The 16,254-nt window shown below is 52.9% G+C and overlaps 1 protein-coding gene across 2 annotated transcripts; it reads right to left on the bottom strand.

The window, feature by feature from the left end:
- Window positions 1–2,260: 2,260 nt before the first annotated feature.
- Window positions 2,261–15,631, bottom strand: LOC149431166 (protein S100-A13-like). Of its 2 annotated transcripts, none has more exons than XM_089665841.1 (3): window positions 15,476–15,631; window positions 6,717–6,872; window positions 2,261–2,523 (listed from the first exon to the last, which is right to left on the bottom strand). In XM_089665841.1, the coding sequence occupies exons 2-3, from the start codon at window positions 6,864–6,866 to the stop codon at window positions 2,389–2,391; spliced, it is 285 nt and encodes a 94-aa protein (XP_089521967.1). In that variant the 5' UTR covers window positions 6,867–6,872; window positions 15,476–15,631; the 3' UTR covers window positions 2,261–2,388. The 2 variants fall into 2 exon arrangements, with proteins under 2 accessions (XP_089521967.1, XP_089521966.1); XM_089665840.1 differs by lacking the exon at window positions 15,476–15,631 and adding an exon at window positions 11,426–11,579.
- Between the last annotated feature and the right edge of the window lie 623 nt (window positions 15,632–16,254).

The following is a 16,254-nucleotide window of genomic DNA, read 5'->3' as shown; positions in this document are numbered from 1 at the left end:
GGGGCACTCAGTAGAAGACCCGGGGCACTTAGTAGAAGACCCGGGGCACTCAGTAGGAGACCCGGGGCACTCAGTAGGAGACCCGGGCACTCAGTAGGAGACCTGGGGCACTCAGTAGAAGACCCGGGGCACTCAGTAGAAGACCCGGGGCACTCAGTATGAGACTTGGGGCACTCAGTAGAAGACCAGGGGCAGTCAAGACTTGGGGCACTCAGTAGAAGACCTGGGGTACTCAGTAGAAGACTTGGGGCACGCAGTTGAAGACCTGGGGTACTCAGAAGAATTGGGGCACTCACTAGAAGCCTTGGGGTTCTCACTAGAAGACCTGGGGTACTCAGAAGAATTGGGGTTCTCACTAGAAGACCTGGGGTACTCAGTAGAAGACCTGGGGCACTCAGTAGAAGACCTGGGGTTCTCAGTAGAAGACCTGATGTACTCGGTAGAAGACCTGATGTACTCGGTAGAAGACCTGCGGCACTCAAGACTTAAGGGACTCAATAGAAGACTTGGGGAACTTAGTATGGGACTTGGGGCACTCAGAAGGCTTGGGGCATTCAGTATAAGACTTGGGGCACTCAGTAGAAGACCTGGGGCACTCAGTAGGAGACCCGGGGCACTCAGTAGGAGACCCGGGGCACTCAGTAAGAGACCTGGGGCACTCAGTAGGAGACTTGGGGCACTCAGTAGAAGACCAGGGGCAGTCAAGACTTGGGGCACTCAGTATGAGACTTGGGGCACTCAGTAGAAGACTTGGGGCACTCAGTAGAAGACCCGGGGCACTCAGTAGAAGACCCGGGGCACTCAGTAGGAGACCCGGGGCACTCAGTAGGAGACCCGGGGCACTCAGTAGGAGACCCGGGGCACTCAGTAGGAGACCCGGGGCACTCAGTAGGAGACCTGGGGCACTCAGTAGAAGACCCGGGGCACTCAGTATGAGACTTGGGGCACTCAGTATGAGACTTGGGGCACTCAGTAGAAGACCAGGGGCAGTCAAGACTTGGGGCACTCAGTAGAAGACCTGGGGCACTCAGTATGAGACTGGGGCACTCAGTAGAAGACTTGGGGCACTCAGTAGGAGACCCGGGGCACTCAGTAGGAGACCCGGGGCACTCAGTAGGAGACCCGGGGCACTCAGTATGAGACTTGGGGCACTCAGTAAAAGACCAGGGGCAGTCAAGACTTGGGGCACTCAGTAGAAGACCTGGGGCACTCAGTATGAGACTTGGGGCAACCAGTAGAAGACTTGGGGCACTCAGTAGAAGACTTGGGGCACTCAGTAGGAGACCAGGGGCAGTCAAGACTTGGGGCAACCAGTAGAAGACTTGGGGCACTCAGTAGAAGACTTGGGGCACTCCGTAGAAGACCTGGGGCACTCAGTATGAGACTTGGGGCACTCAGTATGAGACCTGGGGCAGTCAAGACTTGGGGCACTCAGTAGAAGACCTGGGGCACTCAGTATGAGACTATGGGCGCTCAGTAGAAGACTTGGGGCACTCAGTAGAAGACTTGGGGCACTCAGTAGAACACTTGGGGCACTCAGTAGAACACTTGGGGCACTCAGTAGAACACTTGGGGCACTCAGTAGAAGACCTGGGGCACTCAGTAGGAGACCTGGGGCACTCAGTAGGAGACCTGGGGCACTCAGTAGGAGACCTGGGGCACTCAGTAGGAGACCTGGGGCACTCAGTAGGAGACCTGGGGCACTCAGTAGGAGACCTGGGGCACTCAGTAGGAGACCAGGGGCAGTCAAGACTTGGGGCACTCAGTAGAAGACCTGGGGCACTCAGTATGAGACCTGGGGCAGTCAGTAGAAGACCTGGGGCAGTCAGTAGAAGACCTGGGGCAGTCAGTAGAAGACCTGGGGCAGTCAGTATGAGACTTGGGGCACTCAGTAGGAGACCTGGGGCAGTCTAGACTTGGGGCGCTAAGTAGAAGACTTGGGGCATGCAGTATAAGACTTGGGGCGCTCAGTAGAAGACTTGGGGCACTCAGTAGAAGACTTGGGGCACTCAGTAGAAGACTTGGGGCGCTCAGCAGAAGACCTGTGGCACATGCCGTGGGTGTCATGGTCCAGCAATGCCCCTGGTAGACCCCATAGTTTGCTGTGGACATTGTTTCTGATTGTGTATCGCAGTGCTGCGGATCTCCTGCAGCCTCTTTGAAGCCACTTCCTGTCTACAGGCACTCCCGTGATGGCGTAGTGACGGTATATGTCAGAGCTATGCCGCCATTTGATTGGCACACAATACACAAGACGTGATTCACAAAAGCAGTTTCATTTTATTATATTAAACAACAATGGGAATGCATTCCGATGGCTTTATTCCTGGTGGCTCCGCCCTCCTGGCAGCTCCGCCCTCCTGGTGGCTCCGTCCTCTTCACGGCTCCTCACTTCTTTTTGGCTTTGATCTCCTTCTTGGCCCCCTTGGCCAGCTCCCCGATCAGTCTCCAATACTCGTTGAATTTCAGCTCCTGGTCCTGATTAACGTCCAACTCCTTCAACTTATCCTCCAGGGAGACGTCCTGAGGAAGGGAGGAGAGGTCAGCGAAACGTGGCGGCAGCAGCCTGGTCATGTGACACCTACCGACACCAGGCAGAGAGATCTCTGTACTGCGCCACCGTATATGGCAGAGCTATAGAAATGTATTATAATAATAGTGTGGGACTGCGGGGGAGGGGACATTAGAGCGTAAGCTCCTCTGGTACAGAGACTGATGGGACTGCGGGGGAGGGGACATTAGAGCGTAAGCTCCTCTGGTACAGAGACTGATGTGACTGTGGGGGGGGGGGGCATTAGAGTGTAAGCTCCTCTGGTACAGACTGATGGGACTGTGGGGGAGGGGACATTAGAGCGTAAGCTCCTCTGGTACAGAGACTGATGTGACTGCGGGGGAGGGGACATTAGAGCATAAGCTCCTCTGGTACAGAGACTGATGGGACTGTGGGGGAGGGGACATTAGAGCGTAAGCTCCTCTGGTACAGACTGATGGGACTGTGGGGGAGGGGACATTAGAGCGTAAGCTCCTCTGGTACAGAGACTGATGTGACTGCGGGGGAGGGGACATTAGAGCGTAAGCTCCTCTGGTACAGAGACTGATGGGACTGTGGGGGAGGGGACATTAGAGTGTAAGCTCCTCTGGTACAGAGACTGATGTGACTGTGGGGGAGGGGACATTAGAGTGTAAGCTCCTCTGGTACAGAGACTGATGGGACTGTGGGGGAGGGGACATTAGAGTGTAAGCTCCTCTGGTACAGAGACTGATGGGACTGTGGGGGAGGGGACATTAGAGTGTAAGCTCCTCTGGTACAGAGACTGATGGGACTGTGGGGGGGGGGGCATTAGAGTGTAAGCTCCTCTGGTACAGACTGATGGGACTGCGGGGGAGGGGACATTAGAGTGTAAGCTCCTCTGGTACAGAGACGTATGGGACTGTGGGGGAGGGGACATTAGAGCGTAAGCTCCTCTGGTACAGAGACTGATGTGACTGTGGGGGAGGGGACATTAGAGCGTAAGCTCCTCTGGTACAGAGACTGATGGGACTGTGGGGGAGGGGACATTAGAGCGTAAGCTCCTCTGGTACAGAGACTGATGGGACTGTGGGGGAGGGGACATTAGAGCGTAAGCTCCTCTGGTACAGAGACTGATGTGACTGTGGGGGAGGGGACATTAGAGCGTAAGCTCCTCTGGTACAGAGACTGATGGGACTGTGGGGGAGGGGACATTAGAGCGTAAGCTCCTCTGGTACAGAGACTGATGTGACTGTGGGGGAGGGGACATTAGAGTGTAAGCTCCTCTGGTACAGAGACTGATGGGACTGTGGGGGAGGGGACATTAGAGTGTAAGCTCCTCTGGTACAGAGACTGATGTGACTGTGGGGGAGGGGACATTAGAGTGTAAGCTCCTCTGGTACAGAGACTGATGGGACTGTGGGGGAGGGGACATTAGAGTGTAAGCTCCTCTGGTACAGAGACTGATGGGACTGTGGGGGAGGGGACATTAGAGTGTAAGCTCCTCTGGTACACGCTGATGGGACTGTGGGGGAGGGGACATTAGAGTGTAAGCTCCTCTGGTACAGAGACTGATGGGACTGTGGGGGAGGGGACATTGGAGTGTAAGCTCCTCTGGTACAGAGACTGCTGGGACTGTGGGGGAGGGGACATTGGAGTGTAAGCTCCTCTGGTACAGACTGATGGGACTGTGGGGGAGGGGGCATTAGAGTGTAAGCTCCTCTGGTACAGACTGATGGGACTGTGGGGGAGGGGGCATTAGAGTGTAAGCTCCTCTGTACAGAGACTGATGGGACTGTGGGGGAGGGGGCATTAGAGTGTAAGCTCCTCTGGTACAGACGGATGGGACTGGCTCAGTGATCTCTGTACACCTCCGCGGTATAGGTCGGAGCTCCTGTATGGTAATAATACATAAGAGATATCCTCCGCAGTCATGGAGGAACTACAACCCCCAGCGGGCCCTATCATGCCTGTGGTTGTCATCCCCCAGCCCCCCGGGGGGCCCCGCTGACAGAGTGGCCCTCTGTTTGGGCTCATTGGTTGGTGTCGGTGACATGAATTGGCTGCGGGAAGCCGCAGGGAACAAGCCGGCTCTCACAGTCCCGGACAAAGCTCACCTGTGCTCCCCCGGGCAGGAAAAGGAGGACATTGTTCCTGATGTGTAGACATGGCGGGGGGGGGGGAAGGGGGGGCGCGGGGGGGGCTCACCGAATGACCTGAACTTCTCGAATGGAGCGAATGGAGCCATTCATAGAGGGGCGTCAGAGAGATTCCAGATTCTGGGGGAAGGTATTCCTCAGCGCACATCCACCTTCCTCTCAATCATCCCACGAGGCAGAACCCCCCCCCCCCCCCCACAGCCAGACTGCAGCCACATTGTTTTGGAATGGGGGGGGGGGGTGGTAGAACCCTCGGCCAAAAAAAAAATAATAAATTGCCTGTAGTTGGACTGTGAAGTGTAACCAGCATGGTGACAAATCTGAAGCGGGGGAGGGGTGAGGGGCCCTTTAAACCAATGTACTGGGTTGGGTGGGGGGGCTCCCAAGAACTGTGCACTTACTTTGTTGGGGGGGGACTTTTATAATGGTGGACTCAGCTGGGTGGGGGGTTCTTCATACTGGTGCACTTGTCTGGGTGAGGGGGCCCCTCTATAATGGTGCCTTGGGTTGGGTGGGGGCCCTGTTAAAATGGTGCGCTCAGCTGGGTGGAGGGGGGGGGGCTTCTTAGAACGATGCCCTATGGGTGGGGGCTCTTTTATGGTCCAGTAGATTGGGTGGGGGGGCCTTTTATAATGGTGTAATAGGTTGGGTGGGGGGGGGGGCCTTTTATAATGGTGCAGTAGGTTTGGTGGGGGGGCCCTTTTATAATGCTCTAGTAGGTTGGGTGGGGGGAGGGATCTTTTATAATGGTGCAGTAGGTTGGGTGGGGGCTCTTTTATAATGCTCTAGTAGGTTGGGTGGGGGGCCCTTTTATAATGCTCTAGTAGGTTGGGTGGGGGGATCTTTTATAATGGTCCAGTAGGTTGGGTGGGGGCCCTTTTATAATGGTCCAGTAGGTTGGGTGGGGGCCCTTTTATAATGGTCCAGTAGGTTGGGTGGGGGCCCTTTTATAATGCTCTAGTAGGTTGGGTGGGGGGCCCTTTTATAATGCTCTAGTAGGTTGGGTGGGGGGCCCTTTTATAATGCTCTAGTAGGTTGGGTGGGGGGATCTTTTATAATGGTCCAGTAGGTTGGGTAGGGGCCCTTTTATAATGCTCTAGTAGGTTGGGTGGGGGCTCTTTTATAATGGTCCAGTAGGTTGGGTGGGGGCCCTTTTATAATGGTCCAGTAGGTTGGGTGGGGGCCCTTTTATAATGGTCCAGTAGGTTGGGTGGGGGCCCTTTTATAATGGTCCAGTAGGTTGGGTGGGGGCCCTTTTATAATGGTCCAGTAGGTTGGGTGGGGGCCCTTTTATAATGGTCCAGTAGGTTGGGTGGGGGCCCTTTTATAATGGTCCAGTAGGTTGGGTGGGGGCCCTTTTATAATGGTCCAGTAGGTTGGGTGGGGGGCCTTTCACAATGGTGCAATATGTGGGTGAGGGGCTCTTCATACTGGTGAACTGGCTTGGGTGAAGGGGGCCCCTCTATAATGTAGCCCTGGGTTTAGTGGGGGCCCTGTTAAAATGGTGCACCCAGCTGGGTGGTGGGGGGGCTCTGTATAAGGATGCCCTATGGGTGGGGATTCTTTTATAATGGTCCAATAGTTTGGGTGGGGTGGGGGCTCTTTTAGAATGGTGGACTCAGCTGGGTGGGGGGGGGTGCTCTTCATACCAGCGCCCTTGTCTGGGTAAGGGTGCCCTGGCTTGGGTGGGGGCCCTGTTAAAATGGTCAGACCTATTGATCTTTGGTGTGACTTTTACTGGGGAGAACGTGGGAGCTCTCGGGAGGGGGTGTGGCTTTGGTAGATCTTTGGCGTGACTTTTACTGGGGAGAACGTGGGAGCTCTCGGGAGGGGGTGTGGCTTTGGTAGATCTTTGGCGTGACTTTTACTGGGGAGAACGTGGGAGCTCTCGGGAGGGGGTGTGGCTTTGGTAGATCTTTGGCGTGACTTTTACCTGGGGAGAACGTGGGAGCTCTCGGGAGGGGGTGTGGCTTTGGTAGATCTTTGGCGTGACTTTTACCGGGGAGAACGTGGGAGCTCTCAGGAAGGGGCGGGGCTCAGCTGCTCACCTTCATCAGATGTGGGAGCTCTTTGGCCACCAGGCAGTTGAACTCGCCCTGTGTCAGGGTCTCTTTCTTGCCCTCCTCTCCGGCGTGTTCAAAGAAACAGGTCACAATGGTGACGATGGCGCGTTCCACCTCTGTCTGCACGGCGGCCATGTTAAGCTGCGGGGGGGGGGGGGGGAGGAGGAGAAAGGACAGGATCAGACAGAGAAGATGGGGGCAGTATGATAAAAGCCCAGAAGAAAGTAACAATTATAAAAACACACACCAGGAAAAGAACACTTATCAAAAAAGTGACAGTTATTCTCAGAAAGTGGCAGTTATTATCAGAAAAAGTGACAGTTATTGTTCGAATGTGACAGTTATTATCGGAAAGTGACGGTTATAAAAAAAAAAAAACAGGACAAGGATACTTGTTACGAAAAAAGTTAGCGGTTCTCAGAAAGTGGCAGTTATTTTCAGAAAAAGCAGAGTTATTGTCAGAAATTGACAGTCTTGGAAAGTGACAATTATAAAAACGAACACCAGGAAAAGGATACTTATCATCAAAAAAGTGACAGTTATTATCAGAAACTGGCAGTTATTATTAGAAAAAGTGACAGTTATTGTCAGAAACTGGCAGTTATCATTAGAAAAAGTGACAGTTATTGTCAGAAAGTGTGAATTACTATAAGAAAGTGAGTTACTGTCACAAAGTGACAGTTATCTTTTGGAAGAAAGTAGCAGTTATTATCAGGAAAAAGTGACAGTTATTCTCAGAAAGTGACATGATCAGACAAAGTGACAGTTATTATCAGAAAGTGGCACTTACTATCAAAAAAGTGACAGTTATTGTCAGAAATTAACAGTTATTATCGGAAAGTGAAAATTGCAAAACACACACTAGGAAAAGGATACTTATCATCATAAAAGTGACAGTTATTATCAGAAACTGGCAGTTATTAGAAAAAGTGACAGTTATTGTTAAAAAGTGTGATTTACTATAAGAAAGCGAGTTACTGTCAGACAGTGCCAGTTATCATCGGGAGAAAGTAGCAGTTATTATCAGGAAAAAGTGACAGTTATCAGAAATTGACAGTTATTATTGGAAAGTGAAAATCGCAAAACACACACCAGGAAAAGGATACATATCATCAAAAAAGTGACAGTTATTATCAGAGTGGCAATTACTATTAAAAAAGTGACAGTTACCAGAAAGTGGCAGTTATTATCGGTACGTGATAATGATAAAACACACACTAAGAAACCGATGCATATGATCAAAAAAGTGACAGTTATTCTCAGAAAGTGGCAGTTATTTCAGTTACACTCACGTGGCTAGAATAAAGATACTTATGTTTTGTGAACAGAGCGTATTCATCGAGCTGCATTGGCCCCTCAAGTAGAACTCCGCCCCCTTCCCCCCCTCCCCGAAATAAAACGATTTGAGCGTCAGCATTGAATTCTAAACCCTTCTGCAGAGTCCTCTGAGTCCTCCGGCAAACTCCCACAAATACCTGTTGATCCTGCCAGTGAGGTCCACTTAATGCAGTTTCCTGTGATGGGGTGACAACGGTGTTGCACTGCTCCTAAATTCAGAGCAGAGTTGTCACCCTCAGGTAGGCGGGGCCTGATTCTACTAGGGTGGGAGGAGAGAATGATGCCACACCCTTCACAATCTGATTGTACAGCCTTTTGCAGACGGGGTAGGGGAAGGGATTGCCGGATTGGCTACAGGTGAGGTGAACGGTTGAGGTCGGTCCCTCTATTATACAGCCCTGTAGATCTGTCAGGTTGCATCGTGTATGGCCGCTTCATAGGGACTGTACCACCAATTTGTTACCTGCCCCCCAGAGGACGGTCAGGAGACTGCTGGTGGGTACACCTCGAGTAACAGTGAGTACAGAGCACACAGCGCGAGCAGAGACGTAGTACACAGAGTAACAGGGGGAAGAGACGTAGTACACAGAGTAACAGGGGGAAGAGACGTAGTACTCAGAGTAACAGGGGGAAGAGACGTAGTACACAGAGTAACAGGGGGAAGAGACGTAGTACACAGAGTAACAGGGGGAAGAGACGTAGTACTCAGAGTAACAGGGGGAAGAGACGTAGTACACAGAGTAACAGGGAGCAGAGACGTAGTACTCAGAGTAACAGGGGGAAGAGACGTAGTACACAGAGTAACAGGGGGAAGAGACGTAGTACACAGAGTAACAGGGGGAAGAGACGTAGTACACAGAGTAACAGGGGGAAGAGACGTAGTACACAGAGTAACAGGGGGAAGAGACGTAGTACACAGAGTAACAGGGGGAAGAGACGTAGTACACAGAGTAACAGGGGGAAGAGACGTAGTACTCAGAGTAACAGGGGGAAGAGACGTAGTACACAGAGTAACAGGGGGAAGAGACGTAGTACACAGAGTAACAGGGGGAAGAGACGTAGTACTCAGAGTAACAGGGGGAAGAGACGTAGTACACAGAGTAACAGGGGGAAGAGACGTAGTGCTCAGAGTAACAGGGGGAAGAGACGTAGTACTCAGAGTAACAGGGGGAAGAGACGTAGTACTCAGAGTAACAGGGGGAAGAGACGTAGTGCTCAGAGTAACAGGGGGAAGAGACGTAGTACACAGAGTAACAGGGGGAAGAGACGTAGTACTCAGAGTAACAGGGGGAAGAGACGTAGTACTCAGAGTAACAGGGAGCAAAAACATAGTACTCAGAGTAACAGGAGCAGAGATGTAATACTCAGTAACAGGGGGAAGAGACGTAGTACACAAAGTAGCAGTGAGCAGAGACATAGTACACAGAGTAACAGGGGGAAGAGACATAGTACACAGAGTAACATGAGCAGAGACGTAATACTCAGTAACAGGAGCAGAGACGTAGTACACAGAGTAACATGGAGCAGAGACGTAGTACACAAAGTAACAGGAGCAGAGATGTAGTAGAGGAACAGGGAGCACAGACGTAGTACACAGAGTAACAGAGAGCAAAAACATAGTACTCAGAGTAACAGGGGGAAGAGACATAGTACACAGAGTAAACAGAGCAGAGACGTATTACTCAGTAACAGGGAGCAGAGACATAGTACACAGAGTAACAGGGAGCAGAGACGTAGTAGAGTAACAGGGAGCAGAGACGTAGTACACAAAGTAACAGGAGCAGAGACGCAGTACTCAGAGTAACAGGGAGCAGAGACGTAGTACTCAGAGTAACAGGGAGCAGAGACGCAGTACTCAGAGTAACAGGGAGCAGAGACGTAGTACACAGAGTAACAGGAGCAAAGATATAGTACACAGTAACAGGGAGCAGAGACGTGGTTCACAGACTACCAGAGACTTAATACTCAGTAACAGGAGCAGAGACATTGTACACAGAGTAACGTGCAGAGATGTAGTACACAGAGTAGGAGGAGCAGAGACACAGTACTCAGTAACAGGAACAGAGACGTAGTACTCAGAGTAACAGGGGAAGAGACATAGTACACAAAGTAGCAGTGAGCAGAGACGTAGTAGAGTAACAGGGAGCAAAAACATAGTACTCAGAGTAACAGGGGGAAGAGACATAGTAAACAGAGTAACCAGAGCAGAGACATAGTACACAGAGTAACATGAGCAGAGACGTATTACGCAGTAACAGGGAGCAGAGATTTAGTACACAGAGTAACAGGAGCAGAAACAAAGTACTCAGAGTAACAGGGGGAAGAGACATAGTACACAGAGTAACAGGGAGCAGAGATGTAGTACACAGAGTAAAAGGAGCAGAGACGTAGTAGAGTAACAGGGAGCAGAGACGTAGTACACAGAGTAACAGGAGCAGAGACGTAGTACACAGAGTAACAGGAGCAGAGACGTGGTTCACACAGTAACAGGGAGCAGAGACTTAGTACACAGACTACGAGAGAGCAGAGACGTAATACTCAGTAACAGGAGCACAGACATAGTACACAGAGTAACGTGCAGAGAAGTAGTACACAGAGTAAGAGGAGCAGAGACAGTACTCAGAAACAGGAGCAGAAACGTAGTACTCAGAGTAACAGGGGAAGAGACATAGTACACAGAGTAACAGGGAGAAGAGAATTGCACATAGAATGACAGAGAGCACAGAGTAGTACACAGAGTAACAGGAACAGAGACGTAATACTCAGAGTAACAGGAGAAGAGATGTAGTACACAAAGTAGCAGTGAGCAGAGACATGGTACTCAGAGTAACAGGAGCAGAGACGTAGTACACAGAGTAACAGGAGCAGAGACGTAGTACACAGAGTAACAGGGAGCAGAGACGTAGTACACAGAGTAACAGAGAGCAGAGATGTAGTAGAGTAACAGAGAGCAGAGACGTAGTACTTAGAGTAACAGGAGCAGAGACGTAGTACACAGAGTAACAGGGAGCAGAGACGTAGTAGAGTAACAGAGAGCAGAGACGTAGTACTTAGAGTAACAGGAGCAGAGACGTAGTACACAGAGTAACAGGGAGCAGAGACATAGTACACAGAGTAACAGGGAGCAGAGACATAGTACACAGAGTAACAGGGAGCAGAGACATAGTACACAGAGCAACAGAGAGCAGAGACATAGTACACAGAGTAATAGGAGCAGAGACATGCTCAAAGTAACAGGGGGAAGAGATGTAGTACACAGAGTAACAGGAGCAGAGATGTAGTACACAGAGTAGAGGGAGACGGGTGAGATGAGAGTATTATGGATGAGGGTGAGATGAGTATTATTGGGGTATCACCTGGTACGGGGCGAGGGATGTGCTCCTGGCTGTGCCCGGCTCTCAGTCTGCTCTCTGCGCTCTGGATGACCAATGTCCCCCCTAACAGAGGATCTATGTGTCACGGCCACGCCCCCAGTCCTGGCACTACAACAGCGCCCACTGTTTGCTGGACTGACAGGGGCCAGTGTGCAGGACTGGGGGCCCCACACCGCCCCCGACCACCTCCCACCTCCCATTAACCCCTCACTGCATCATTCAACAACCTCAACTCACACCCTGTGTACTATGCCTGTCCCCCCCAAACCGATACCTGTCCCCTGTGTACCCCAATATACTCCTGTGTACTATGCCTGTCACCCCCAAACTGATACCTGTCCCCTGTGCACCCCAATATACTCCTGTGTACTATACCTGTCCCCTGTGCACCCCAATATACTCCTGTGTACTATACCTGTCCCCTGTGTACCCCAATATACTCCTGTGTACTATGCCTGTCCCCTGTGCACCCCAATATACTCCTGTGTACTATACCTGTCCCCTGTGCACCCCAATATACTCCTGTGTACTATACCTGTCCCCTGTGCACCCCAATATACTCCTGTGTACTATACCTGTCCCCTGTGTACCCCAATATACTCCTGTGTACTATACCTGTCCCCTGTGCACCCCAATATACTCCTGTGTACTATACCTGTCCCCTGTGCACCCCAATATACTCCTGTGTACTATGCCTGTCCCCCCAAACCGATACATGTCCCCTGTGCACCCCAATATACCCCTGTGTACTATGCCTGTCACCCCCAAACCAATACCTGTCCCCTGTGTACCCCAATATACTCCTGTGTACTATGCCTGTCCCCTGTGCACCCCAATATACCTGTGTACTACGCCTGTCACCCCCAAACCGATACCTGTCCCCTGTGTACCCCAATATACCCCTGTGTACTATGCCTGTCCCCTGTGCACCCCAATATACCCCTGTGTACTATGCCTGTCCCCTGTGTACCCCAATATACCCGTGTACTATGCCTGTCCCCTGTGTACCCCAATATTCCCCTGTGTACTATGCCTGTCCCCTGTGTACCCCAATATTCCCCTGTGTACTATGCCTGTCTGCCCCAAACCGATACCTGTCCCCTGTGCACCCCAATATACCCGTATACTATGCCTGTCCCCTGTGTACCCTAATATACCCGTGTACTATGCCCGTCCCCTGTACACCCCAATATACCCCTGTGTACTACACCTGTCACCCCCCGACCGATACCTATCCCCTGTGCACCCCAATATACCCCTGTGTACTATACCTGTCACCCCCAGACCGATACCTGTCCCCTGTGTACCCCAATATACCCCTGTGTACTATGCCTGTCACCCCCAAACTGATACCTGTCCCCTGTGCACCCCAATATACCCCTGTGTACTATACCTGTCACCCCCCGACCGATACCTATCCCCTGTGCACCCCAATATACCCCTGTGTACTATACCTGTCACCCCCAGACCGATACCTGTCCCCTGTGTACCCCAATATACCCCTGTGTACTATGCCTGTCACCCCCAAACTGATACCTGTCCCCTGTGCACCCCAATATACCCCTGTGTACTATACCTGTCACCCCCAAACCAATACCTGTCCCCTGTGTACCCCAATATACCCCTGTGTACTATGCCTGTCCCCTGTGCACCCCAATATACCCCTGTGTACTATGCCTGTCCCCTGTGTACCCCAATATACCCGTGTACTATGCCTGTCCCCTGTGCACCCCAATATACCCCTGTATACTATGCCTGTCACCCCCAGACCGATACCTGTCCCCTGTGTACCCCAATATACCCGTGTACTATGCCTGTCATTCCCAGACCGATACCTGTCCCCTGTGTACCCCAATATACCACTGTGTACTATAACCATCACCCCTGACCTAATACCTGCCCCCCTTGTCCCCCAATATACCCTAACGGAGATCCCCCAACCATCTGATACTTGTTCTGTACCCCAATACACCCCCATCTCCTATGTACCATAACCATCACCCAGGACCATCACCTACCCCACCGTGTACCAAATATACACTTACCCCCCCCCCCCCAATCTGATACCTCCCCCCAACATACATCTGTCCCAAGTGTACCATCACCGTCACCCCTTCTGTATACATGAAGAGGAACAAATCGATGGATCCCAACCCCCCCCCCCCCAACATGAAGATCCATATAATGTCTGGATGGCTTGTCGTGTAACTGGTGTAGAGCGCCCCCTGTAGGAGAGGCTTGGTATGACGGGTCGTCTGACTGCTTCGTCTCCTGTGGGTGGAGCTTCGCGTGCTGCCAGGACCTCGGCTAGCCTAGTATAATACCACAGGGGGAATTATCAGGCAGGAAACAGGCGGCAAGCCGCTCCCTGGGGGGTGAAGCAAATGTGCGGTCACAGGGCGAGCAAAGTGCAAGGCACAGAACGACAAGGCACCTGAGACCCCGACACTCAACACTCCACCTCTGACCCCGACACTCAACCCTCCGCCTATCTGACCCCGACGCTCAACCCTCCGCCTATCTGACCCCGACGCTCAACCCTCCGCCTATCTGACCCCGACGCTCAACCCTCCACCTATCTGACCCCGACACTCGACCCTCCGCCTATCTGACCCCGACACTCGACCCTCCGCCTATCTGACCCCGACACTCGACCCTCCGCCTATCTGACCCCGACACTCGACCCTCCGCCTATCTGACCCCGACGCTCAACCCTCCGCCTATCTGACCCCGACGCTCAACCCTCCGCCTATCTGACCCCGACACCGAACCCTCCGCCTATCTGACCCCGACACTCAACCCTCCGCCTATCTGACCCCGACGCTCAACCCTCCGCCTATCTGACCCCGACACCGAACCCTCCGCCTATCTGACCCCGACACTCGACCCTCCGCCTATCTGACCCCGACATCCAACCCTCCGCCTATCTGACCCCGACATCCAACCCTCCGCCTATCTGACCCCGACATTCAACCCTCCGCCTATCTGACCCCGACATTCAACCCTCCGCCTATCTGACCCCGACATTCAACCCTCCGCCTATCTGACCCCGACATTCAACCCTCCACCTATCTGACCCCGACACCCAATCCTCCACCTATCTGACCCCGACACCCAACCCTCCACCTATCTGACCCCGACACCCAACCCTCCACCTATCTGACCCCGACACCCAACCCTCCACCTATCTGACCCCGACACCCAACCCTCCACCTATCTGACCCCGACACCCAACCCTCCACCTATCTGACCCCGACACCCAACCCTCCACCTGTCTGACCCCAACACCCAACCCTCCACCTATCTGACCCCGACACCCAACCCTCCACCTGTCTGACCCCAACACCCAACCCTCCACCTGTCTGACCCCAACACCCAACCCTCCACCTATCTGACCCCAACACCCAACCTTCCTCTTTCCTGACTGCAACACTCAACCTAACCCCCAACCTGACTCCAACAATCAATCCTCAACCCAAACAGATGCCATGGAGCCAATCTGTAAAACTGGACCTGTGACCGACATGAACGACCACATGAAAACTGCCGCAAGAGCCCCCCATAGCGGTTTATGTACCGACTCGGCAAGAACCATCCTGGGAAGGAATTGTAGAGATCAGCCGTGCTCCTGGGGGGTCACCCAAAAAACGAAGCACCCTAAACGCAGGCTGGGAACCTCGGTCTGGAACCTTGGGCCACCTGCAAGGAAATCCTGGGCATGCCAACAGCTCACCTATGGCCATGGCATGCCGTGGGAGTGCTACGGGGCCCGTCCCTGGACGTATTGCAACTTACACAGGACGTATCTGGATACATCAAACTGCTGTGTCAGCAAATAGCGTCCCATGTTGCCAGGGAGACAGGGAGAAAACAAGGGGCCAATTAACGCGTGGGGCCCGATCAGACCTAGTCATGTCCCTCAGAGTGGCCCGTACAGGCCAAGACGATTCGCCCCATGTGTGCTGGACCTCCTTGCATTTCAAGGAGCGGTCTCCTGGAGTGGGTCAGAAGGTCCCCATGCCTCGTACTTACAGGCACTGCGGTGTAGCGAGTGGCTCCTGTCCCTTTAAGTCATTCCTGGCCGGCTGAAAACAGGAAGTTTAGGGTGTCCCAGCAAGGAGGTGGAGGAGGAGGTGGGGCCCTCAGCTGACTGCAGCCTCTTTATAGCTGGGAGCCACTGACTCATCCCAGGGAGATTCCCGGGTGTCGTGAAGCGTGGTGGGCAGCAGGGGGCGGCGCGGAGGCCGTATAGAGTGGCGCACCATCAATAATGCATCCTGCAGGACCTTGTCCTTAAAATTAAATCTTAATTATTGACAAGGCCATTGTCTGCGGCAGAGGTGAGAGCGCGAGCAACCCGAGACCCCAGGGCGCTGGGCAGAAGAGCTCGCAATCTAACGGAGGCGGAGGTGAGAGCGCGAGCAACCCGAGACCCCGGGACACCGGACAGAACAGCTCACAATCTAACGGAGGTGAGAGCGTGAGCAACCCGAGACCCCCGGAACGCCGGGCAGAAGAGCTTGCAATCTAACGGAGGTGGAGGTGACAGCGCGAGCAACCCGAGACCCCAGGACACCGGACAGAAGAGCTCGCAATCTAACGGAGACTGAGGTGAGAGCGTGAGGTACCGGAGACCCCCGGAACGCCGGGCAGAAGAGCTCGCAATCTAACGGAGACGGAGGTGAGAGCTCTTCTGCCCGGAGTCCCTGGGGTCTCGGGTTCCTCACGCTTTCACCTCCGCCTCCATTAGATTGCAAGCTCTTCTGCCCGGCGTCCCCTGGGGTCCCAGGTTCTTTGCGCTCTCATCTCCA

The sequence above is a fragment of the Staurois parvus genome, unplaced genomic scaffold (assembly GCF_062004578.1).
Source record: "Staurois parvus isolate SC_StPar_1 unplaced genomic scaffold, SC_StPar_1.0 ptg002369l, whole genome shotgun sequence".
Classification (NCBI taxonomy): Eukaryota; Metazoa; Chordata; class Amphibia; order Anura; family Ranidae; genus Staurois; species Staurois parvus.
The sequence above is the reverse complement of the archived record's forward strand: the minus strand, read 5'-3'. Positions and strand labels throughout refer to the sequence as shown.

What these genes read in the sequence shown, in the direction of transcription:
- LOC149431166 (XM_089665841.1), bottom strand. Translation starts at nt 6,866, where the DNA reads ATGGCCGCCGTGCAGACAGAGGTGGAACGCGCCATCGTCACCATTGTG. An exon ending in AGCTCCCACATCTGATGAAG is followed by an intron (nt 2,524 to 6,716) that starts GTGAGCAGCTGA and finishes TCCCTTCCTCAG; the next exon opens with GACGTCTCCCTGGAGGATAA.